The following is a 26,020-nucleotide window of genomic DNA, read 5'->3' as shown; positions in this document are numbered from 1 at the left end:
TAATTTCTTACAGCGGCAATAGTAGTATTTGGAAACTGATGCAGTGTGCTTGCCTGTTACACAGGATCCCAAGAGACTGGAGGGCTCTGGGCTTGGTTTAACGCTCTGCTGCCGCTGTATTAGAATTCTTAATCATTTTTGAACAGGGGCCACCATATTTCCCTTTTCCACTGGGCCCTACAAATATGTAGCTGGTCCTGGGACAGTGGGGGGGTGGGGTGGCTGGCCCCAGGTGGAGCAGCTGGGTTCATGATTGCTGGACCATCTGGGAGGTGCTCCCAGGGGCTAATGGTGTCCACCAAGAACTGCCACTTGCTCACGTCCTATGTTGCAGTTGCAGATACTGATCAACGTGCATTTTCTCATTTAACTTGACCCTCACCTCTTCCGGAAGTAGTTATTATTATTTCCATTTTATTTAGGAGAATGCTGAATATTTGCACGGTTAAGAAATTTGTTCAAGTCCCACAGGTCGTATGTGGCAGAGCCAATATTTTTACCTGGCTCTTGTGTCCCTGGGACGCTATCTGACCCTCGCCCTGCCCTGCCCAGTGAGCTTTACTAGTTTGGGATCTTGGCTCTATGGAGCTGACTGAGAGGTCTGTGGGAGATGTGTCCTCCAGGAGGGCCAGCTCAGGACAAAGGGGTAAAATAAACACCCTTAGTAATGATTCTGCTCTTGCACTGAAAATGCTAACTGCATAAACACAGTTCGGGGGAAATACTGCTTAACTAAAGCACTCTGGGAAAATACTTCTGGTTCTTAGTTAATGTTAAGCTTATTATGGGTCAATAGTGTCATATGGTTGTTCTTGGAGGTAATTTAATCTTGAGCTATATTAATAGAGGTATAATGTCTTTTAAAAAGGAGGTGATAGTTTTGTTCTACTCTGCTCCTCAGATCACAACTGCAGAATTGAATTTTAAGGGATATAGAGAAAGTGCAGAATGTTTAGAAGAGAACAAACTAGGAGGGAAACTGGGACACGTAACAGACAGATGAAGTTTCTGCTTAGATTGTAGAGTAATATTCAAAACCCAATGCCCTGGGTTCCAAGGCCAGGTGTCTCATTTATAAGCTGGTTGACCTCCAGCAAATTGCCTAGCTTCTCTGTGCCTCATAAGATGATAAATTTGTGTTGTGTTAAGCCACGAAGTTTGTAGAGATTTCTTACGGCAGCAATGTTAGTATTAGGAAACCAGCAGTGCTGCGGTCAGGCCGGAAATGGTCAACTCGTTACTTCCTGTTCCATCAGGTCACAGGGGAATTCCCCCCACAGAGATTTCCTGGGCCTGAACTCATTCTCCTGCTCATTATTCAAGTAGTCATTCATTTTTTCATTCAGCCCAACCCCCAGTGATTTCTGCGTTTCTGCTCTGTGCTGGTCACTGGGCCCAGTGAGCAGAGCAGTTGTGGTCCTGCCCTCGTGTGGTTTATAGTCTAGTGGAGACACTGACATCTGTCAAATAATCACGTGAGAACACGCTGCAATAGCATACAAGTGGCGTGAAGGCAGAGCGAAGGATGCTGCGAGAGTCTAGCGGGGATCTGATCTCAGCCCAGGAGCTGGAGTGGCCTTTCTTGACCAGGTTCTGTGTGCGCCCTCAGGGTTAAGGAATCAAGCTCACTCAGGCGACTGCGATGGCTGGGATTCTTTGCAGGCCCGTGTCTGTACACAATCCCATAATCGCATAGTCAGAAGCACACCTCCAGGCCGTGCAAGAGGGCCGCGTGGTTCAGGACATCCTGCACAAGCTCACGTCTGCATCCTCTTTGCTCATTCTTTAGAGTTCCTTGTCTCCCGTGGTGACTGTCCACGTCTACAGCTCGCTCACTCACAACATCCCATCATATCCGCTGCCCTGGGCTTCCACTTCCCGCCTCCTTAGCGTTATCTCACGTCCACCCTCCTCATGAGAAAGGGCTTGATGGGGTTGCTGGCCCTTCTTCGACATGGTGAGGTCTTCTATGCAGAGTTCTTGGGCTGCCCCGTAGGCTGACAGCCAGCCCGCCCATAGCTCCTTGGGGCTCAGGAATCAATCTCCGATCCCATGAGTTGTGGGCCAAATAGTGAGGCCACCTGGCAGAAGACACAGACACCTGTATACCAGGAGTCACAGTGATTGTTTATCTCAAAGGGAGCAATGTAAGAGGAAGACAATTTGAGGCTTCAGATGCCTGGTTGTGATTTATTGGATTTGTCCACATCGTCCTCCTAGACATACTGCATCCTTTCCATCTTTCTTCAGAACTGGCAGCCTGGAGTGACTCCCATTTGCCCCTCTCTCCGGGTCTCTGGGTTGTCAAACACAAGTTGCATCTCTGGGTGGGCGTGGGAAGGAAGGCGGGGACCCTCATGTCACAGGGATTATGGTACAGACTTTGGAGACAAACGAGCCCAGGTTTAAGCCTGGAAGGTAACTTCCTGTCTCAGCCCTATTCCCACATCTGTAAAATGAAGACAGTAAAATTCACCATACAGAACTGTAGAAAGGAATAAAACAGAAAAAAGAGTAAAAATACCCGTACTTCTCTCAGCATGGTTTATGGCAAGTCGTAAGCACTCAGTAAATGGAAATTATTACTGTTATTATTCCCAAATATTCTGCATGGAGTCCCTGGGCCGTGGGAGTAGCAAGCACTGTGCAATCTCTGAGCTGCCGAGGTTCAGAAATGTAGAAGCCAGCCAGAGGGAGTGGAAATCTTGATGTTCTCATGCCCAGTGAGAGTCCCCACATTGCCCTCATCCTTGGGTTTCATCAAGTCCAGCAGACTGGACACTGCCAGACCTGGGAGCCTATCCCATCTAGAAAGGTCTGGAAGAAGCCAGAAGTATACCCAAGTGAGGGCAGAGATGGATCAAACAAGTCTTGTGGGCTCAGGTAGGAGGGCGAAGGCTGGCATGAGGACTTGATGGCCGTGAAGGGCCAAGAGGGCAGTGCTGATCCCAGGGCCAGGCTGCGTCCCAGGGTTTTGGCTCCCGGTGGTCAATGGTGCACCGGAAGCCCCGTGTGCTGACCTCCACTGCAGGGGAGATCCTCTCTGGGAGAAGCCTGGCAGGAAAGAGGGGCTGGGGGCTCTCAGGGGAGGGGTACCTGGGAGTGTCATCTTCTCACTGCTTGGTCCAGGTAGGTCCCTCCTCCACTCACAGAGCCCTGGCATAGTGGGACCCGAGGCCCCTTGTGCATCGGCAGACGGCCCCAGTTCATATTCTGCTGCGATCTTTATTCTAGAAGAGGTCTACCCCTCCTCCCACCCGAGGTCAGGCAGCCTCATGAGTCATCCCTTTGATGGACTGGAAGCTGGATTTGCCGAGGTCACAGGAAGGGGAGAATTTTTGCGACCCAACGTGGGGTGTCTGGCTGCTGCCCTGGGCGGCACCTGGTGGCCGGGAGCCTGGGTTGGCCTCACTTCACCTGCCACTGCCTCCCTGCCTCTCGCAGGTGACAGCGGCACTGAAGCTGTTGGTATAAACTTCCTTGTCAGCAGCTCCGAACAGCCTCGGGGGCTCCGCGGAGAGGCGGCTTCCATGGCTGCCCCTGTCCCCGCCCGCCTGCCGTGTGCAGAGATCGATAAAGCAGAGTTTATCGTGGTCATCAATTCCGGCTTATTAGACAACCCTGGTCCTCCCCTCTCAGAGATGCCTTGTTTTTATCACTAGTGGAAAATGGCTCGACTTTGAACAAAAATAAAAGTAAAAAAGGGAACTTTTATGGCTTAATTTTACAGGAGAATGTGCCTCTTCGCAAAATGAGGAAGGGACCAATCTGGTAGAGACAGGCTTTCTCAAGCAGCAGAAGTGGGGAAGGGCCAGCATACTGAGTGGTTCCTCCGACCCTCCCCTCCACTGGCCCTTCTCTGGAGAGGCGAGCGGAGAAGGGGGCCAGAGCAGACGTCCAGAGCAGGCGGAGAGGGCGGGCTCAGGGAGCAGAGGGTGCGGTGGCCAGACCCTGGGGATGCAGGTGCCCCGGAGAGCATCTCAGAGGTGTGACCACGAGAGGCACAGCCCTCGCGTGGGGCCGGTGCTGGTTGACAGGTGAAGCAAGTGGCCAGACTCTGGAGCAGAAGCGCTGGGCTTGGATCCAGAACAGTCCTCTTCCATAGCAGCTCTTGGGCTGTTCTGTTCTGTGTGTTCTGTTAGAAGGCCTCGGGCTGTCCCACAGCAGGCAGGCTTCTCTCCTGAGTTCAGTGTCCAGCAGTGGTGATGGCAGGTGTGGCCAGCAGGTCTGTGGACATCCTGCCCGACATACTGTTCTTTCTCCCTTTTTGCCTCTCCCCCACCCCAGCCGTGTAAGTTCTGTTTCAGTGTTGAGATGAAGATATGAACCGTGACTGTGTGTGTGCTGGGGACTTTGAAAGGGTGGCATCAACTTATTCAGCAGATTCCAACTGAATGCCTGCTGTGTTTGCCAGGCACCGTGCTGGGCAGTGGATATGCAGCCTTGAGCAAGACCTGTTCCTACCCTCAAGAAGCTGGGGTCTAGTCACAGGGCAACCAATCATCCTGGTTTGCTTGGGACTTTCAGTGCTCAAACTGGGAGAGTGCCGGGCAAACTGGAGGAGTTGGTACCCTGTCTATTTACAGTGGTGGTCAGGGGCTGTATCTTGTGGCGTTTGGTGGTGACTGGGTGCTGGTTGGGAGGGAGCGAAAGTTTGCAAACCATTTTTTTAAAGAGATGTCTTCTGTTCACCGCATGTGACATAGAAAATCCTGAATTTTAGAGAGAGAAGACACATAAGTGATCATTTCCTCTGCCTCCCTTATTCTATGACAAGACATGGAGAGAGGTGAAGTGGCTTGCCTGTGGTCACACAGCAAGTTAGGGCAGAGCCGGGTCAGCCCCTGGGTGGCTTCCTCCCCCCTCCAACCCTCCTTCCCTAAAAGTTATGCTGCCTCCTCTTTCTTACCCTGCCCACCCTTCACCTGTCTGCTCACCCAGACCCACATAATGGGTCAGATGTGGGAAACTGAAGGGTGAGGGAGGGTGTGGGCCGTGCCAAGAGAGAGAGGCCACCAGCAGTGGCTGTTGCTGGAAGGGCCTGAGCAGCTCCCAGGAGAGAAGGGGCGGAAAATAGGATTTACGAGGTCAGGACATTTGGCCTGGAGGGATCACTTAATTACTGTGCAAAGAAACTGCAAACTGCTGGAGACTGAATGTGAGGCCCTGGGGCCATAAATTACGGGAAGGGAGGACAGAAGAAAAGGACCTGCTGGTGGGCAGAGAACCTGACTCCTTCAGAAAGAGGAGCTTTGTAAGAAAAAGGAGCGTGCTGAGATCAGTGGTGTGCATGTAAAATTTCGGCCTTCTATAAAATAAACTTGTTAGCTTTGTTTAATTCCCAAGACCTACCATGTGCCAGGCCCTGGTTAAAGTGGGATATGCCATAGGAGCAAAATGAATTCCCTGCTCGCAGGGAGGGTCACTATGGCAGAGGGGACAGGCCAGGCACACACACAAATATGATGCACTATCCTAGGTGTTCTGTTATAGTCAAAAGGGTTGTCATCTGAAAATCTTAGGTTCGAAAGGGTCTTTCATATGAAAATAGTGATCAGCAGAGTTTAGTTTAACATTTCCCGTCTGCTTGGAGAAAGGCTGTCAGAAACCGGCTGATGGACACTGACGGCTTAAACCATCAGGGTGGGCCTGGATGTTACTGGGAGAAGTTCAACTTGGTCTCCTTCGAGGGCAGATGGGTGGTTAAGAACTGACAGGAATGAGGTAGGCAAGGCAGTTAGCCCTAACTCTGGGAAACACTGGGGAACAACCTGGAGCTCCGGAGAGTGAGCCCTGAGGACTCGGGGAGCCTCTGGAGAAGTGCCAGCAGACACGGGGCACAGTCTTCATGGCTGGTGGGGTTAGTGGGGAGCACAGTGAACTTGTACCGATATATTGACCTTATCGGGAGCTGTTCACTATACTTTTGTGAAAGAAAAATAGGGGTCACGTACTAGTAGTTTGACGATAGATTGTACTATTTTTAAAATGCAATTAGCAAGTAGGTTGTGTGTTAATACTTCTGTCCGTTTCCATGCCTAAGGAAAGGCCAGCTGCTGCTCTTGGTAGCCGTAAATAAGCACTAGTGAGAAGAATTATTTGGCTGTTACCCACAAACCTTTTAATTGCTGTTATCAGAATTGCATTTACAATAACAACAGATTGTTGGAAAGGGTCTGATGGGCTTACGGAGTCATTGCAGTCTTTCTCCTTCATTAAAGGCCCTCCCTCCCCCTCCCCATCTCCTTCATCCCTTCATTGCAGTTAAAGGAGCTGGTTTCCTCTGTCATCTCCTCTCCAGGCACAGCACTCTTCCCTCGGCCCCACGGGGCCTTTGCACAGCTCACTTTTGTGTGCGCTTTAAGTTTCTGATCAGATCTCTGCTCCTCACAGAGCCCCTCCCTGACCGCTCCTTCCAGAACAGCTGCAGGGCAGCACCCTGTCCTCACCCCACGTTGCTTTTCAGCTCAGCACTTAGAGGAACTTGTGTCACTTGTTTATCTGTTTCTCTGTCAAAGTGTAAGCTCCCTGAGGGCGGGCACTTCATCCACGTCCTGCTGCACCCTCAGTGCAGTACCTACCTTGTGGAAGAAGCTCAATAAATATATATTCCATTAAGTACAAGAATGAATGAATTCTACACCAATCTGTTCGCCTGATGGCTTTACTGAAATTGTAAGGTGAAGCAGATTTGGGAAAAGGCTCAATTCTTTCCCTTCCCCCACCTCTCTTTGGTGAGAGAGAAAGAGAGCTGGAAATAGAATGGGAGAAGTTTTTGTAAATTTCTGGTAACCATAGAGATGATGATTTTAGTTTATTAATCTCTTGCTCTTAAGCAGGCTGGGGCCCCACGGTGATTTCTCCAAATTGCTCAGCGCTGGTGATCCTGCAGCCTTCCCCATTAAGGAAGAGCAGGCCCGTGCCTATCCTACAGCACCTTAATTAGTGACGAGCAGAAGCCCTGTGCTGTTACGCTCGTTATTGCGAGTTCTGAGCTGGCCGCAGCACCCACCTTGGAACAATGCAACATGGTCACTGGCCCTTAACCCCTGGAGCCTTCAGTGGCTGGTGGTGGGAGTGGCCAGCCTCCTCTGAGCCCAGGGCCTGGGACAGGGCTGGAATTGCTGCTCCCTCCTCTCATTCAACCATCCTGTAGATAGGAGCTCAGTGCCTTCTGGAACAGCATTTGGTTTCAGGCAGAGAAGTGCACCAGCATGGTTTCTAGCCCAGGAAGGCAGTGTTTGCAGGAGAAGGAGTTGGACAATCCTTGGGAACCATGGCACTTCTTATTGTCTGGCCTCTTTATGGGGTCCGATTTCAGGGTTGTGTGTTCTTATTCCCGTGGGGAATGCATACAGACTTTTATAACTTTTCTTCACATCCTTTGGGTAGGAGACCTCCAAATGGCTTCCCGGTTTCAGTGGAGTTGAGAGGAAATGGGACAGTTAGGGGCAGTCTTTCCCACGACCATCTCTCTTTGAGGGAGAAGCCTGGTGTAGATGTCAGAAGAACAGAGTTGAGCTTTTATTTTGGCAGCTGACTCAACGGTGGGGTCTCAGCCTCTCTGAGCCTTCGTGTCCTCACCTGTGAAATGAGATGGTCCTTCCTTCCTCGTTCATATTGAGACTCTGGCTCTAGCTTCAACTTGGTCTGGGGGCTGGATCCCTGTGGGGAATGAGGGTGGAGAGGCCCCGGGCAGTGTGCCTTCTGGAGTGAGGCAGAGTGGATTCAGGCAGTAGAAGTCTCTGGCAGTAGGAACATTTTGTTCTCTGGCAGATCATCTAAGGTCTGGCCTCGCCTAGGGCTTGGCTGCCATTTTGGAAGAACTAAGACTTTCCTTTGGTGACATTCTTTATCCTATTGGGTTTAGAAATGTTGAGTGACACTCAGTGATCACCTGCTGGGTTCCAAGCACTGCACTAGGTGTTAAAGGTGCAACTATTCAGCCTGGATTGGCTTTGACAAATTCAGACTCTGTTGGAGGGCAAACCGGTTTCAACGGTTGTGAGCCCATCTGCTGCACACTTAGGATTTGCCTTAAGTGTATCAGAGAAGAGGACTTGGGAAGAATCTGGACTCGTGAGCCCTCCAGCAAAGCTGGATCCGGGACATGGGGTGGGCCAGCACCTGAGGTGACCCCAGCCGAGCCACTGACAGATCTAAGAGCCTGGCTGTTCTCCTTTCCAGGTGCCGCAACCTCTCCTTCCCCGACAGCCTGCCGGAGGTGAGCATCGTATTCATCTTCGTCAACGAAGCACTCTCGGTGCTGCTTCGCTCCATCCACTCAGCCATCGAGCGCACGCCTCCACACCTGCTCAAGGAGATCATCCTGGTGGATGACAACAGCAGTAACGGTGAGTGCCCCAGCCCCCTTGGGCCCGGCTCCCTGCTCCGGGCCTGACGTCTGAGCAGTAGGATCAGCCTCAATTGAGGGTTCTCATTTTCTCAGGTCTTTCCATGGCTGCTCCTTCCCTGAGATGTTGCCTCAGTGATGAAAGATTCATGGTGGTCACCGCTCTGGAAGGTTCACTCCATAGGTGCACCCTCTATGCATCCCAGAGGGGACTGGTCCCCAAGCTTTTCCTTACTGGCATCCAGCCTCTCCTCCAACATTCTAGCGTAATGTAAGATGAATAGCCCTGACCACCACTCCCACCACATACACAGTGATTATTCCCAGTGACTTTTTCCTGGGAAGCATCGTTTCATTTTGTGGGGCTCCTTGGCTTTGTCTGGAAGATTGTTCGTCGGTGTTGTCTTAGCAGTGCTGGTGATGATGGTGGAGGTGTCGATGGTGCTGGTGGTTGTGGTCGAAGTGGTGTTGATGGTGGGGATGGTGGTGGCCGTGTAACGCAACGACGGTAACAGAGCTGTTGAAAGTCCAGCCTCTGTGCTGGATGCCCTGCTCCCTGTTCCATCTGGCCCTAACAAAGCCCCAGGTGGCCTACAAATGCTTGTTGAAGCCCGCACATCACTGACTGCCCTTCTCCAGCCACTACCAGCTACCTCTTTCCTTGGTGCGTACTCCATGGCCTCTGACTCCCCCCTCAGAAACCTTAATATTCTCCAAACTTAGAGACCATGTGTGGAGAAGTTTAAAGACCAATGCTCTTGATAGGACCATTGGTATGGATGTGCTTTGGATAATGCCCAATTTTAACAAATAGACTGCTGGGTCATGGCAGAGTCACTGGGCTAGTGTTATCTTTAGTGCTTCTCTGATGTCAGGTAATAAATTTCCCAGTGAATTAGTTGCTGTAATGAGAAGTTCAGATGGGCAATTTGTGTTTTGTTATCAATTAAAGCTGAAACATATCAGATAATTGGAATATATTTAATCTCAATGAGCAAATTTTCTTTTTCATTTTATCATCGTGTAATAAGGAGTGTAGGAGCAGCTCTGTGAAGTGGATTTTAGAGCTTTCTGAAGGGCTTTGCTGATGAATCGCTTGACTCTCATTGTTTCATGAAGATGAGGAAGGGAAAGGCATCAAAAGATGGCAGCAAATAGGCAGCAAAGTTTTAAAGGTGATATTCTGTTACCAGGGAGACAGGAGGGGGCCCAGATCCCACATCTTGAGCAGCTACTGATCATTGCCTTGCTTGGGTCCAAGGAATGGATGCCTAAGAAAGCTCCCGTTCCCAGTAGCTAACACTAGAACAGCCCGACTAGTTTGCTCATGCACCCTCCCTTGCTCCACCCAGGCCTGCTGGCCCCCTCACTGCTTACACTGAAGGAAGCAAGGGATGGAGCAGCCATCCTTCCAAGGGCGAGGACATCTCCCAAGCAGGAGGCATCCCCAGGCCCCATTCTGCTGCCCTTCCTCACATCATGAAAGGGAGAAGAGAATGAAGCACTAGGAAGAAGGAAATCCTGGAGTCTCTCATTTCTTCCCCATGGTGAGAACCTTATCGTGGCCTTAAGGGTGCCATTTTGTCTTTAATCCACATGCAAAAAAGGGGAAAAGCTGATAATTGAGTTTGAGAAATTTAGATAAGGAAGTGAGCCAGATGTAGAGGATTTCATATTTGAATTTAAAAGTTTGGACTTTGTTTTGCAAATGGCGACAACCATTGCAAGTTTTTGGTGGGAAGAATGATGCAGTCAGAGTTGGGTGATGGAGAGTTTGGCTGTGGTTTATGATGGTGGTTGGGGAAAGGGACATCTTGAAGAAAGGAACTGGATGAGAAGGCAGCTGCAGCAGTACAGTCCAGAAATCAAGGGGCATGGAGTAATGGTGAGATCAAGGGCAAGATGTGGGCTTGAACGATACTATGAAGGAAGCATCTACTGGATCTCTTGACTAACAGGCCATGGGCAGGTGGGCCAAAGGAGGGCTGGGGAATGATGACTCAGTTTCAAGCCGGGGTGACTCAGAGGATGATGGTGCACCCCCTGGAGAGGGAGGCAAGAGGAGGAGGGGCTGGGGACAGTGGTTCTCCATCAGGGATGGGGAGCTTTCAAACCCAAAGCTCTAGGGAGTACTGTGACAGTTAAGTCTCTTGACTATGGTAGTGATTACACAAAGCTCCACGTGACAAAGTCGCACAGATCTACATACACACGCCCAAATTGAGTGCATGTGTTCCTGGAGTGATCTGAGCAAGTTCTTCAGATTGTGGCACCGTGGATGTCGTGGTTTTGATGTTGCACTGTAGTTGTGTAAGATGTTAATGATGGGTGAGGCTGGTGAAGGGTGCAGGCAGCCTCCTTGCACTTTTCTCTTTACCTTCATGTGAATCTGTAATTACTTCAAAATGTAAAGCCAGAACAAACAGAAAGCTCTCCCAGAAGATTCTAATTCAGTAAGTTAGAGGTGGAGTCTGGGCTTCTCTGTTTTTTTTTTTTTTTTTTTTTTAAAGATTTTATTTTTTCCTTTTTCTCCCCAAAGCCCCCCGGTACATAGTTGTGTATTCTTCATTGTGGGTTCTTCTAGTTGTGGCATGTGGGACGCTGCCTCAGCGTGGTCTGATGAGCAGTGTCATGTCCGCGCCCAGGATTCGAACCAACGAAACACTGGGCCGCCTGCAGCGGAGCGCGCGAACTTAACCACTCGGCCACGGGGCCAGCCCCTGGGCTTCTCTGTTTTAAAAAAACGTTCTTACTGACTCGGCTGCACAGCTCTGGTTGAGAATATCTGGTTTAATGAATAAGGTATAGCTTCGCTTGGTTACATGTGGAGTCCCGGCACACAGTGTGAAGGGAAAGACCTCTGGGCTTGAGTGTGAAGGCATGGGTTCTAGGACCTTCTCCACCGTGGATGAGCGACCACGGAAACATCCCTCAACCTCTCAGTCTCAGTTTCTTCCTCTGTAAAATGGCATGATAATCCTCCCTTGCTTGCGCTGCCCACCTGACACAGTCATGTGTGTGACTATGAATTGAACACTGTCAGTGTCATCCTCCTGCCCCCCGCCATTTCCAGGAGACTGCCACATAGCTAGCCAACTGCACAGCTGGAGCTCAAGAGAGGAGAATGTGGGCACGTGGATTTGGAATCTTGTACACAGAGGAATAAAGCCATTGACTGGGAGGAGAGGGTGGCAAAGAGAACAGGGGAGAACAAAAAAGAGAAGCTTGAGGGAATCCTCAGTGGAAGACATGTAGGAGTTGGGAGAGAGAGGGTCAGCTGGTGGGACACTGAGAAGGAAGAGCCAGGAGAGGCTGGAGGACGACGCAGACTCTGCTGACAGAATTTCAGGGATGAGAGCCATCTGTGTGAATGAACCACAGATAGTGGGAAGGACACAGAGTCTGGGCAGAAGTCACTGGACTTGGAAGGTGCACATCGTGGCAACCTCAATGAGAAGCTTTAGCAAAGCGTGGCGGGTGGGGGCTGCAGACGCCAGATGAAGATGGAGAGCAGGCAGAGCGCGAGAGTTTTCTGTCAGGGATTTTTTTCTCTAAAGGAGAATCAGGAGCTAAGCAGGAACTGGAGCAACATTTTCCACACAAAAGAAGAAAAATGGTTTAGCCATAATCTACAGCAAGAAATACATTACATCATGACCCAGGATGACACGCCTACTCACACCCGTACTCACGCACACACAATTGAAGCCAAACTTTTAAGAAACAATGGTTACCCTTACAATGAGCGAAGAGGTCTGATATTTTCTATTATAGTCTGATCTGTAATTCAGTTACATTGTATTGTATCATCTCGTATTGTATTGTATGATATTTCTTTCTTTTTGAAGAGGCAGATTGTTCTCAAGACTCTGCGCATTGGAATCGCTTAGAGAGCTTTTAAGAAATCTGGGTGGCCAGGCCGCAGCTCTGATGATTTAACTGGTCTGGGGAGGGGGCGCCTGAGTCTTTTGAGGCCAAGAAGTGGAGCAGGGCTTCTGAGGAGAGAGGAGAGGATGGGATCCGGACACAGAAACCAGGGTTGCCTCCGGAAAGAAAGGGCTCATCTTTCTCCCACTCTGGAGGAGCAGATGGGCGAATAGGGAGACAGCTGGAGGCAATGAGGGGTGTGGTGATGGGTGCCCAGTGGGGGCACAGCAATAGGGCTCAGTCCCAGCCCCCTCTGGCTCGCAGGACTGGGTGGGAATGGTGGGAAGGGCTCTGTGCCAGCTGGATTGCCCCTGAGTGGAGTGGGACAGGGAGGTGACCAGTAATGGGGCTCCCCGAGACCAACCCGAGCCAGCAAGCTCTCCAGAGGGGAGGAAGGGAAGCTTGAGGCTCGGCTCTTGGAGGAAGTGAGCACCCCTCGCCTTGGCAGAGCGGAAGCACCCTCGGAGCAGCCTGGCCTGGCTTGGGCAAGGCGGCCCTGGCCATGCCCCGGGCAGGCTCCATATGGGGCTTGCTTCTCTCAGGCACCATCCCACTCAGCACAAGACTTCTCATTTACTTCACGTCAGGCCAACTCAACTCAGTTCAACAAACGTTCACGGAGTGCCCAGCCTGGGCCGGGGCCGTGAAGGGAGTGGCGGATCGGATCTAGCCCCTGACATCACGGAGTCGTGCAAATAAATACGATAAAATTGGGGTGAAACATAACAGGACCCAGTTTCAGTCTCTTCTTGCCATGGGTCTTTTGCCTCGGTTTTCTAACGTGCTGTGTGGGGACACTAGGCCCCACCCCGCCCTGTGTGCCCACAGAATCACTGAGAATAACGTGAGTTAACGGGAGCGAAAGTGCTGTGTAAGCTGTGTGTGACCTATGGGTGAGTTAAAATGACAGTAATGAAATAACAACGACAACAATAATAATAACAGCCGACAGGTAGCTACTGCTTAGAGGCAACCCTGGCTTTTCTCTCCCTCCTGAAAAACAGTGCTCTGGTGGGAAGAGCATGGAATTCGGCGGTAGGCCAGCTTTCCCGTTCCAGCTCTTTCTAGCTTCTTCCCAGCTGTGTGTTCTTAACCTCTGAGAACCTATTTCCCTTATATATAAAATTGGGACGTCCAATTCCCACCTCAGGGGTTGTTCGGAGGCTTGAGTGAGATAGCGTGTGATGGCAGGGACGCTGGTGTTTAAAACTCGAAGTGAAGCGGGAGTACACAGCCTTCACAACGTCTTCCTTGCTGAGCCTTCCTTCCCAGGCAGTTGACACAGGTTCCGCGTGTGCTGGTGCCTTCTCCCCGCAATTCCTCCTCTGCAGGCAGCAGTGCTTGGGGGCAGGCCTGTGTGTCCACAGACACAGCAAAGGGACAGTCGATTACTGCTTTCTTCATCCAACCCTCTTTAGATCTTTAGCTCTCTTTCAGAAGCCAAGGGCTGAAGAATCTGCAAGTGGTTCTTGTGTAGGAGTCTCTGTCCGTGTTCTGTACCCCCTTAGCAATTTCCTTAACAAGCTCCACTTTTTTGGAGGCTGGCTCCTGTGTCGGATGCTGTCACTCTGCTAAAGTGGTCTCAAACTTGAGTGTTTAAGCTTGATTAAAAATATGGAAATTCATACCAGGCCCTCCCCTGTCTCAGGACATTTGCACTTGCTGTTCCCCCCCCTTGCTGTTCCCCCCTCCTCCTGAAATACTCTTACCCCCTGATGTCTGCACAACTGTTCCTTTGCCTCTTGAGGCCTTTGTTCAAATGCCACCTGTTCACCCTGTTTAAAATGGCAGCTCTTACCCCGTCGCGCTTCATCCCTTCCTTGCTGCTTCTCCTCCATGGCACCTATTGCCATCTGATATGCTCACTAGGTTACACTCCCTTATTCACTTGTACATTTTCCCTCCACCGGTGTGTAAGTTCCATGAACACAGGGACATTTGTTTTGTTTGTTGCTGCATTTCCAGCACCTAGAATAGTACCTGGCACTTGTAGGTGTTCAATAAATATTGATTCAATGAAAAGAATGAATGAATTTTGGTTCTGTAGTTCTGGGCCAAGCTTGGCATCTGCATTTTAATGAGCTGCCCGGAGGATTCCAAGGCCGTGGGACATTCTCTTGGAATCACTGTTCTAATTCTTGTCCCCTCTGTCCTACAGCTGAGGAGCCTGGGACAGCAGGCCCTTAAGCTCCCCCGAGCCAGCCTCCGGCGGCAGGTACTGCTGGGTGGAGTGTTTCTTCCTGGGCTGGGGCCCTTGGGCCGTCCCTGCTGCATCCCGGGGAGATGGCAAGAATGGTGGGTGGAACGCAGAGCTCGTGCTGTTACCGCACCCTGGCCTGAACCCTGAGCCTCCTCCTGCTATGTCACCGACCTCTGTAGGCTTCCTGACAGTGGCCGCCAGGCCCTGCCTGCTCTGCAACTCTGGGGCAGTTTCCCCTCCCCGGCACCTCCTCCTTGTTATCTCCAGAAAATGGTGGGAAGCCGGCTCTGAGGCTCCTGGTTTTAACTACCATGCTGCTCAGTGAGTCCCAGCGGGCCGAGGTCTCTGGCTGAGACTGAGTGAATCGACCTCTGCAGACCCCCAGAGGGAGGGAAGCACAAGAAGTTGCAGCCAATAGAATCATCTCTGCCTTGACTCCTGGCATTCATTTACTTGTTCATTCATTCGATCCCTCAACAGATTTTTGATGGCCACATGCTTTGTGCCACATATGTAAGCACATGGTTAAGCACCCCTCATGTGACACAGGCGGCCCAGTATGCACAGAGCAGGTTGCAGGTTCTCAATGCATAGGAGCCCTTTCAGGCTCCTGCACCAGCTGTCCCAGAGGCACCCCATCCCACAGTCCAGCCACCCCCACTTCTGAAAACATTTCCGTTGCTGTACTCAGTTTCTCTGTTTTTTTCTTTAAACCAACGTCCCCTTTTGACAAACATAAAAATCATACACCCTTCTTTCATGCTACTTGAAATCTCAAAATGAATCTGAATTTCGTGACTAAAAGCGCATCAAAGCAAGACGTTATTAAACATTCTTTTAAGAATCCCCTTCCGCGGGGATTTCGACCTGCTCCTGGTTGGCAGTGACTTGCCCAACCTAAACCAACCTGACGCTCGTCCTCTTCTGCTGCTTCCCGACAAGAGAACGGCCGGTGCCCAGCGCCTCGCACCCTTGAAGCTGGGGTGGCACGGTCTCTCCTGGGCTGTGGGTCTCCTTCGCCTCTGGAGCTGGCCTTCTCCGTGGCCTTGTTTGCTCGCAGCCTTCCACGTCTGTTGGCAGGAGGAGGCGTAGAACCAGACAGGCCTGGGTGGAGCTGTCCCTCCCTGACCACAGCATTGGAGAGGCGGACAGGCAGCTAGTCAAAGCCCAGCTGGCTCTTGGGAGGAAACTGACCTACGTGGGGCAGAGACTTGGCGGGGCCGCACAGTGTGCCAAAGCAGAGCTGAGATAGGACCTCGGGTCTCCTAACCCCACCAGGGCCCGCTCCTCCACCCTGAGCTGCCTCCCTGCTTAGTTCAGCGGCCAGGCTTCCTGCTGTCTGCCCTGACTGTGGACGTAGTAGCCACGGTCAGGGCCCCCAGGTTTGGCCCTGATGGCTCTGGGACATTGGCCCTCTTCTGGGAATGACTGTCATCCCACACTCCCAGCCCCTTTGCCCAGCTTCAAGCTTCAGGGTTTGCTCAGGTGCCACTGCTTCCAGAAAGTCTTTCACTTCTCTGCACTCCTCCCCCTGCTGAATCAGGGGTCCACCTCAGTGCTCCCACGCCCTGGCTTCCTCCTCTCATTTTGTTTTTACCGGTTATTTGTTTATTTAAATTAGAGGGAGCAATTCAGTAGACTAGCCCAGGTGACCAGTGTGAGGGACACAGTGCTGGGCATCTCAGTGTCCCACCAAGTAGCCCAGTGTCGATAAATTTGGTTGACAAGAGAACACTCACCATCAGTCAGCGACGTAGACGTGGTTACCATCTCCATTTTGTAGAGGAGGAAGCTAAGTCTCAGAGAGGTTATAAAAAAATAAAGTGACCAGGGCCCAAGGTCACATAGCTGGAAAGTGGCAGGGTAGGGGTTCAATCCAGGCCCCCGGCCGCCCCCTTCTTCTCCTCACCTCGCTGCTGGGAGCCTTCGGGGTATGTGGACATAGGTTCCTTCCTGTACGGTTATCCCCTGACAGCCAGCCCACCCCACTGCTTCTTGAGGAGGGAAGGTCAGAGCCGGGATGCCCCCCTCGACATGGAAATGGTGGGCTTGTGTCCTGGAGTCCCCATGTCGGTCAGCCCCTGCACCCCCTCCTGGGTACAGGTCCGGATCTGCTGCAGTGAGGGCAGCAGGCAGGTGTGGCTGGGAGGGCCTTCCCACACTGCCTGCCAGGCGCCTGGCTAGACCGCCACCCAGGGGCTGCCTCCGCCCAGGGCTGTCTTTTGAGCCCACTTCTCCAGGCCTGGGCCTCTGACCAGAGTGACTCGCAGGGCTCCCAGTGGACAGAGGCCTAATCAGGCAGGCCCAGCATAATGAGCACGGTATGTGCAGAGACCGCTCTAAGTGCTTCATGTAAATTAATCGGTGCTTGATGATGGTGGTGAGAACCATTATCGATGTTACTCTTTGCAACAGGGAAACAGGCACAGAGGAGTCAAGGAACTTCCCAAAGTCACAGAGAGGTAGCATTTGAACCTAGGCTCTGTCTGGTTTCAGAGCTGATGCCCTGACCATTAAACAGGGTTGTCTCTGGGGCACCATGGGTGCTCTGACTCCAAAAGACTTACTTGAATTTTGTCCTCATTGTTGTTCCTCTGTCCTCTCTGGAGAGAGAGATGTTGGGCAGCAGGGCCAGCAAAGAAGGAGGCAAAGAAGGAGCTTGAGGGCAGGGTGTGGCTGTCTCCTCGGCTGGGCTTTGCCCAGGGGTCAGTAAGAAGGAGAGACGCGTTGCGTGGAGCTTCTAGGCCTGCATGGGGGTAGAGAGGGAATTGAAGAGTTGGCAGCCATGCTTTAGGTCATCTTGTGAGAGCGAGCGGCTTCCGATTTCCTCTGAAATAGGGAGAAGTTGGTATGCCTGTGTGTGTGTACCCACGCGTGTGCAGGAGTGGCTGTGAGCACGTGTAAGCAGTGTGTGCAAGCGTGGGTGCATCTGGTGTCTTCTCCATTTGGGCTACTATAGCAAAATACCATAGACTGGGTGGCTTAAGCAACAGACATTTATTTCGCATGTTCTGCAGGCTGGGAGGTCCCAGATCAAGGGCCAGCAGATTCCATGTCTGGTGAGAGCCTGCTTCCTGGCTTGTGGACGGCTGCCCTCTTGCTGTGTCCTCGCATGGCCTTTCCTTGGCGCATGAGCGTGGAGAGAATGCAAGCTCTAGCGTCTTTTCCTCTTGTTATAAGGGGCACTAATGCCATCATGCAGCTCCACACTCATGACCTCATCTAACCCTAATCACCTCCCAAAGGCCCCGCCTCCCAATACTGTCACACTGGGGATTAGGGCTTGAACCAATGAATTTGGGGGCACATGGGTTCAGTCCCTAGCACTAGGCTTGTGTGTGCTTGTGTGAGCAGTGGTGTGCAAGTCCCACTAACAGTGATGGAGCCTCTTCCACCACTACCTGGAGCCACCACTACCTTCGCAGTCCTGATGATTGACACATAATTGCGCAACCATGAATCATTGTTATTTTTAATTGCTGGTAAGAAAATCACAGTGTAGTGATGAAACAGAATCGGAACTCCCAGATTGCTTGCCGCCGGCTGCCACGTCCCCTCCACCCCCCGCAGAGCCCCCGTCATCCTTTGGCCCAGAGGCTGCCTAATCATTGTTTAATGTTTCAAAGATGCTGTCCTACACAGGAGAGACTCATTCCAGGCTGTAAAAATACCAACAGCTTTGCATGCAGCTGGAATAATTGCAGAAATGAAAGAAGTGGAGGAAAGCATTGTCCCACAGTATTGTGCTTTATGGAGCTTAAAGAATCCCGTATAGCTAATCTAATTACAGCCTGGGCTCAGGCAGCTTACAGGTGTTTATACAGCCAGGCACGTGGGCCACGATCCTGTTCAGCCCCAGGCTTCTTGTCACCGCCCACCCCTACGCCTTTGACTAGTGTGACTAGAGTGGCCCACCCATTAGACCAGCAGGGGGGACCCAGCCACCTGGAGATGGCGGCGGCCTTGTGAGAGTCCTGGCGGCTCTCACCTTTCCTTCTCGCTGCCTGGGGCCGCCTCTCCCTGCGACATCTGTCTTCACCAGCCTGAGATACTCCTGGCCAGGTCACAGATTTGTGTCCTTGGGTGTTGCCCAGTGGCAGCCTCCCAAGGAAATGCTTTGTCTGCCTCTTGAGCTTCTGGCTGCCCCAGGTAGCGAATGCCCACCCCTCCCTGCCCATGCAAGCCCTGCCCCGAGGACTGGGGCCTGCTTCCACATGACTGCGGGGGCGGAAGGGAATCAGACAAATGTCTCGGTCGGCTTCAATTGTGTCAGTGTCTGCATCAGCCTCTCAGGGCTGCCACACGTGGTTGTGCAGGCTGCGCCCCTCGTCAGGGCACCTAGACAAGTGGCAAGTGGCTCCTCTCCATTTGCTAGGCCATGCATCTGGTATAAGTCTGTCCCAGAAGCGCCTTTTTCTAATTGGTGGGTCCTAGAGGGAGTGCCTTTCTGTGATGCGCATCAAGCTGCCGCATGCCAGCAGCCCACCCGGCCTGCACTGACCTCTGCAGGGAAGACCTGCCGTCTCTTCTTCCCCGAGGGTGGCCTGGCCTTCACAGAGCCACTGCAGCCTGGGTGTGTGCCCTGCACCTGCTGCCTTCCGAACCCCAGCTTTCCTCCATCTTCTCTAAGTTGGTCCTACACCTCCCCTGTTCTCCACCAATCCGCAGTTCCCTCCTGGGATGGAGCCCTTCCCATCTAAGCTGGACCCTGGCTCCCCATCGAGACCTGGCCAACCCTCTTCCTTGAGAGGCTGGACCCTGCTTCCTGTACCCCCTGGCTGGGTCCCTGCTCCCCTGGTCTGATCCACCTGCTTTCCTGCATCCTGGGGGCTGGGACCTCCCACTGACAGGCCTCTCCCCCTGAAATGAACATCCTTGGTGATGCCTGGGTGTACCTGGCCCCTGGGGACACTGCCCCTTTGTGGACCATCCCCAGAGCTTGGTCAGTTTCTCCAGCTCCAGCCCTGCATGTTGTCAGTCTCTTCTCTGTCCTCACCAGCCAGTGTGCTGAGGTCCCAGCATGCAGCACAGCCGAGCCTGCCTGAGTCTGGCAATAGTTTGGGTAGCGTGTCAGCCACCTTGGGGCCCTTTACCGATAAAGGAAACTGACTTAGGGAATCAGGGACTCCCCAACACACTTCCCTGCCAAGCAAGAACAGCCCCTGGAGGACAAAGCCCCTGCCTTCTCCTGAGCTCTTGAGCTCGCTGCCAGCAAGAGGGCTTTGGGCCATTTTGCTGTCCGGACTAGACAAGGTGACCAGTATTTGACTAACAAAGCCGACAGGAACCAAACGCACAAAGCCTCTCCCGGTCAGCTGTGTGACCATCTGTCACAGGGGAAATTCCTGGACTGGAGTGTTGAGCAGGGTGTGGGAGGAAATCAGGAGCCGCGTCTCCTGCCCTCAGGTGAAGGGCCCTGCTGCCAGCAGCTGGGAGTCCAGCTGTCCCTGGAAAAGGCCAGGGACACTCTGCCCTGGCCCACAGTGCGGCCAGCAGGAGAGGTCTGTGCGTCCACTCCTGGCCCTCAGGCCCTCTTACTCAGCAGCTTGAAAAGACAATCTGGTGCTGACGACATAAGTACCCTGAATGCCGGGTGCTGCTGCTGAGCTGAGGCCCTCCCTCTGCCTTCACACATATTTAAAACCACTCAAAATCCGACAGTCAAATACTTTCTACAGATACGAAATTTGCTGTATGGAATGCTTTCTGGCAGGACAGATTTCCTGAAGACTGCCCCAGGCATGCAGCGACCCAGGTCTTCCCTCAGCAGCTCCGGGGTCTGAGTGCTCAGCAGAAAGAGGAGCATGTGGACAAGAGCTGGAGCCTGTGGCCACCCAGCTGCCGCCCGGATCTGTCCTGCGTATTAGCTTTCAGAGCTTTCAGGAGACCACAGCACCCCCTGGTCAGATGTCAGGGTGGGAGGTTGTGTTGGATACAGCACTGGGGGCGGGGGAAGCCAGTACAAATGACCAGGGCCTGGGGGTCCAACAGCAGAACCCACCTATGATGCATATTAACAGAAATCTGCTCTTACTGTGGTTGGGGGCTGCAGAGGGTCCTATTCTACTCGCAGGGGCCCTAAATTGGGGAATAACTCTGTTGTTTATTCAGGGACCGCCTTACCCGTCTGCTCAGGCCCACAGCGACTTACGCTTCTTTTGCTTCTACAGCCACTCACAACATTCATTCAACAAACTGAGTACCAGGTTCCAAGCTCCACACTGGAGAGGCAGTGGTGAACCAGATGTGGTTCCTGCCTCTGATGAACTGTAGTCTGGGGATGATGGCAGGCAAGTAGACAGACTCTATGGCCCTCCTTTGGCACAGATGCCTCGTTTCTAGTTGTTTTTAGAAGCTGTTATATCGGAAGTTCAAGACATAAGTGGAATTTTAGGAAGAAAGGCTCTGGAACAGAAAGAAACCATGAGATTTCAGATTAGGGAGCAGGAAGTCTTCATCTGAGCAGCCACTAATGGAAGCTGCTTTGACTAGACAGCCCCGTGGTTGACTCCTGCCTCTTCTGTGCTGCTACAGTGGGGTGCTGATTCTAGACTAACCAGGGAGGGCAGGGCCCAGGCACCAATATATGCGGCTTCCTTTGTTTTCCATCCCTGGACCATATTGTGACTTCCAGTGGCCTCCCCCTGGCTGGTGTGGTTCTCCACTGAGCCCCTGACCTACAATGGGGGTGGTTGAGCTGGTTCACTTTGTGCCCCACCCCACCCCAGATGGGCTTCCCTTATGGAGTCTTTGGCAACTTGGCAGGCAGCCCTAAAATCCAGTCCAAGCTCCCCATTTTACTGGAGGGAAACCTGAGGTCCGGAGGGGTTGAGTTTCCCCGATATCACACACCTACTTAATGGCAAACCAGAGAGTGACCTTGCTCCAGTGCTTTGCCAGCTGTGCTCACTCATTCATTCAACAAACGTTCAGAGTGGGTTCTCAGGTGTTAGGCATCACACTGAGCACCAATGACCCAAGGATGGATGAGAAACAGTTTCTGTTTCCAGAGAGCTCAGAGCCTAGTGCAGATGATAAACTGTAAACAGATCGCCATGACACACGATGTAAAGTGGTGAGTGCCACCAGCCACAGTGAGGAGAGAGAGTGCTGGGGGAGCCCAGGGAGAGGTCTCAGTCATTCCAGGAGGGCTTCCTGGAAGAGTTGGCATTTGAGCTGGGCCTTGGGGATTGGATGGGGTTTGGGTATGGATATGAGGGTGGAGGAAAAGACAGAGCCTGCCTCTGTTTTTGTGTCTTTCTAATTAGACTTTAGGGAGGGAGTCAGATCATTTATTGGCACCTGTTGTGTTCCAGGCACTGGGCTAGGCACTTTCGCACACCATCTTCTTTCATTTTTCCAATATTTCTCCCCAGATTATAGATGAGGCAACTGAGACTCAGCAGTAACTTAGCCCTGAGTGGAGGCTGCTTCTTTGGTTCCTTCTTCTCTCTTCCCCACAAGGCCTCATGCCGTGCCTTGTGCCCCATGAGGACCAAGTGAATCTGATGATTGAATGGAAACAGAGACAGCGAGATGGGGATGAGGAATCCGCAAAGTCACGGGAAGGCAGTCCCCCGTCCTTGGACAACATTTGGCACACAGAGCTGTTTAGGATTTCTATCATCAGAATAAATGTCTTCCTCATGCGTGTGTGCACCCCATCCCCAGGCTGGTCTATTCTTGGCCTAAACGAATACTAACCAGAGCTCTCGTTTGTTTCTAAGCATCTTTGATGTGTTACTTCATTTAACCCTAAGAACAATCATATGGGGAAGGTATTATTATTATCACGCTCACTTCACAGGTGAGAAGTGAGAAGCTTCTCTGAGGCTCAGAGAAGCTACTGATTACACAGCTGCGAATGGCAGAGCCAGCATTTGGACCCAAGTCGTATGTGGCTGCAGAGCCTGAGCATTTAACCTTGTCACTATATTCAGGGGTCCTAAACTCAGTTACCTGCCAGGGCTTGATAGAGAACGTGAATGGCAGAGGTGAGGCAGTGAGGAGTGGTGGGGACTGCGGTGAACAAGAAGGGCAGCCAACGCCGGCTCCAGCCTGTCGCTAGCCTGCAAGACCCACTGACCTTTCTCAAGTTGGAAATCACACTTTGACTCCCAGTGTGAGAATTAGAAGCTTCTCTGAAAGTGCTGTTTATCTCAGACATCCTTGGTGAAAACGTCCGCCTCTTGTCCCCTCTCCCTCTCACGCGTGCTGGTTTTCTGTGGGTCTCAGAAAGCAGCCTATCCAGACGGGCTGGATTAGCCCCTCCTTTGTGCAGCTTCCCTTCCCTGTGTTCACAGTTCAAGAACGTCACAAGGCGTGGCTCATATGGTGCCGTTCCAGTGATTCAGGGAGACACCTTCTGGACTGATCAACCCTTTCAGAAAAGCACATGGTCATGCAGGTGTGAACTTTGTCCCTAGGTTGTGGACTCAGATGCCATTCTTGGTGACATCCCTGCATCTTGAGACCTTGGAAGCAACTTGCATCAGGTACCCTGGGCCATGCCAATAGTGGGAGAGGGGAGTTTCCAGCACTTGGGAAAGCTGACCAGGCTGCAGGGGTGACAGAGGGTGTGAGAGTCACTGAGAGCAGCCTGTCAGTCTGATGGGGCCGGGAGAGGGGCGGGAGGGAGGCGGGAGCCGGACCTGCACATGGACCGACTCTGGTGTGGGTGGCTGTGATCTGGACATGCCACAGCTCACCAGGGCTCACCCTGGCTTGCCTGGTTCTCCTCCCCTGCGTCACCTCCATTTCTGGCACTGCCTGTGACCTGCATCCCTGAGGGATGGTCGCGGAGTGTGTTTGTGGTCCTTGTGGTTGAGGCTGTGGTGGTTGCCATCTGGGAGTGAATAACCACAGCATTTCAAAGCCAAACGAGACCCAGGAGAAAAATCCTAGGCTCCATCTTTCTCTCATCTGGGGGAAGAAGTGTGACTTGGAACTTTACAAACCCCAATCTTTAAACCGTTCCTCACCAGGCAGATTTGATGGGGTGACAGAAATGAATTAGAAATTAGATCAGGGCGGGGCTGGCCCCGTGGCTGAGTGGTTAAGTTCGCGCGCTCCGCAGCAGGCAGCCCAGTGTTTCGTTAGTTCGAATCCTGGGCGCGGACATGGCACTGCTCATCAGACCACGCTGAGGCAGCGTCCCACATGCCACAACTAGAAGAACCCACAACGAAGAATACACAACTATGTACCGGGGGGCTTTGGGGAGAAAAAGGAAAAAATAAAATCTTTAAAAAAAAAAAAAAGAAATTAGATCAGGGCTTAGCATTGACATGGGTTCCCAGCCAAGTGGAAATTAAAAAGAGTGTCTCCAGCAGAGTTAATGGTGAAGGTGAGCCTTCCAGCATCCCTTGGCAGAGTGGCCCAACCCACCTGGGTCTCAGAGGGGAATTGATCGAAGGAAACTGCTGATGAGATCAGGGGGTGGAGAGAGGGTGCTGCACCCAGACAGTGGGAGGGAATTAACTTGTCACCAGTTGACACTCACTGATGCGACAGAAATTTCCAGCAACGCAGGGCGGATTTTAATGCCAGGCTGCCCAGTGGTGACATTCACTCCCCACATCTGCCCTAAGGTGCTTAGACACTGAAGAAAGGAGCATTTTCCCCCATATTGAAACAGATTTCTGGCTAAGTCCTGTGGACTGAGTGTGTCTGCAAGCTTGTCTGTGTTGTCAAATTTCATTTGGCTTAAAAATGAGAACAAACGCAAAGAGTCAAAGAAAACAAAGTTGTTTCCTTGGTGCTCCTGACCAGGGCTGCTCAGGCATGAGGCTGAGATGTCGGCTGCAGTGATTGTATTTTCCCTGAAAAGAACATCAAGGTGGTCTAATCTTTCTGGAGTGAGTTCCCATAGTCACAGGTGCCCCACTGCTGCCCTCTGGACCTGTGTGCTCCACATTCCTATAACACATGAGTCCAGTGTGGAGGCAAAAACAAGTCCCATCTTCCCTCTTGCCAGTTCTTGGGTGCATCCACTATGCCAGGTGCATCCATCGGGGAGGGGTGGAGGGCGGGAGGGAGAGAGACAGAGATGTAGGTAGATGAGTGCGTAGGTGGATGGGTGGATGGACGGGTGAGTGGACGGATGGGTGGATGGGTGGATGGACGGGTGAGTGGACGGATGGGTGGATGGGTGGATGGACGGGTGAGTGAATGGACAAGTGAGTAGATGGATGGGTGGATGGATGGGTGGATGGGTGGATGGACAGGTGAGTGGATGGAGGGGTGGATGGACAGGTGAGTGGATGGGTGGGTAGATGGATGGAGAGCTGAGTGGATGGATGGATGGGTGGGGTGGGTGCATTGGGGTACATGGATGGATGTATTTAATCTTTTCCATTACATGACTGAGGTATTTTATACCCATCTTAGAGATGAAGGAACTGAGGGGCAGAGGAGGTAGGGAGTCACCAAAGTTCTCACTGGAGGATGGTGGCAGATCTGGGCCTTGAACCCACATTTCCCAGCTCCCAGTTCCATGTGTCCTCTTCTCCTTTTTCTCCTTTCTCGTATTGCCCACTGGGCTTTTTTGTTTCTTTTTAACTGCCTGCCTTGTACCTAGAGACAGAAGCACATGGGCTTGGACCAACTGCTTATACTAATAGGTGGCCAGAAGGAGACCCGTGTTTTTCATTCAACAAGTATTTATTGATCACTGTGTGGGCAGAATTAAGATGGAGTTCCCGGACTCCTGGCCATGGTGTCCACTCACTTCTTCCAGTTATTCAGTCAAATACTAATCTGGGTACTGTCGTGAAGGGACTTTACTGATGTAATTAAGATCCCCAGTCAGTTGGGTGGGCCTGACCTAATCACATGAGCCCTTTAAAAGCAGAGTTTCCTCTGGCTGGTCACAGCAGAGGAAGTCACAGAGATGAGCTCGTGGGCTGACAGAAAGCCGACCTCCATACTGTGAGCTGCCTGGGGGGCCATATGGCAGGGGACTGCGGGGGAGTCTCATTGCTGAGAGTGGCCCCAGCTGCCAGCTAGCAGGAAAACTGGGGCTTCGGTCCCATAACTACAAGGAAATGGATTTTGCAGACAACCGGGATGGCTGGAAGAGGACCCTGAGGCCCAGATGAGAGTTACAGCGCTGGCCAGCACCTGATTTCCACCCAGGGAAACCCTGCGCAGAGGGTCCAGCCACACCCTACCTGGACTTAGGACCTACAGAAGCTGTGCGATATAAATTCGTGTTGTTTTAAGCTGCTCAGTCTGTGGTATTCTGCTATGCAGCAATAGAAAACTAATACAGTCCCCTACGATGTGCTGGCCACTGTGCTGATCACTGGGAATACGAGACTGCTGTGGTCCCTGGCCTCCCGGAGCTCAGCGCCTGGTGTGGAAATAGACAGGAAACAAACCAGACGATTACGGTGTGATAAATGCCGTAAAATATATACATAGGATGATACAAAATAAATCAAATGTGGGAGGGGTCATGCATCAGTTAGATGATTAGAGATAGCCCCTCTGAGCTGAGCACTAAAGGATGAGAAGGAGTCAGCCACGTGAAGAGCCAT

General features: G+C 52.0%; 1 protein-coding gene across 3 annotated transcripts in view; it reads left to right on the top strand.

Moving 5' to 3' along the window:
- The window catches only part of GALNT18 (polypeptide N-acetylgalactosaminyltransferase 18), a 340,368-nt gene that overhangs the window by 176,555 nt on the left and 137,793 nt on the right, over positions 1–26,020 (top strand). For all 3 annotated transcript variants that reach the window (XM_044752049.2, XM_014844172.3, XM_014844174.3), the window contains exon 3: positions 8,188–8,354. In XM_044752049.2, coding sequence (XP_044607984.1) covers positions 8,188–8,354 — 167 coding nt within the window. The remainder of the gene's footprint in view (positions 1–8,187; positions 8,355–26,020) is intronic.

This window comes from Equus asinus, chromosome 20 (assembly GCF_041296235.1).
Source record: "Equus asinus isolate D_3611 breed Donkey chromosome 20, EquAss-T2T_v2, whole genome shotgun sequence".
Taxonomy (NCBI): domain Eukaryota; kingdom Metazoa; phylum Chordata; class Mammalia; order Perissodactyla; family Equidae; genus Equus; species Equus asinus.
The sequence above is the reverse complement of the archived record's forward strand: the minus strand, read 5'-3'. Positions and strand labels throughout refer to the sequence as shown.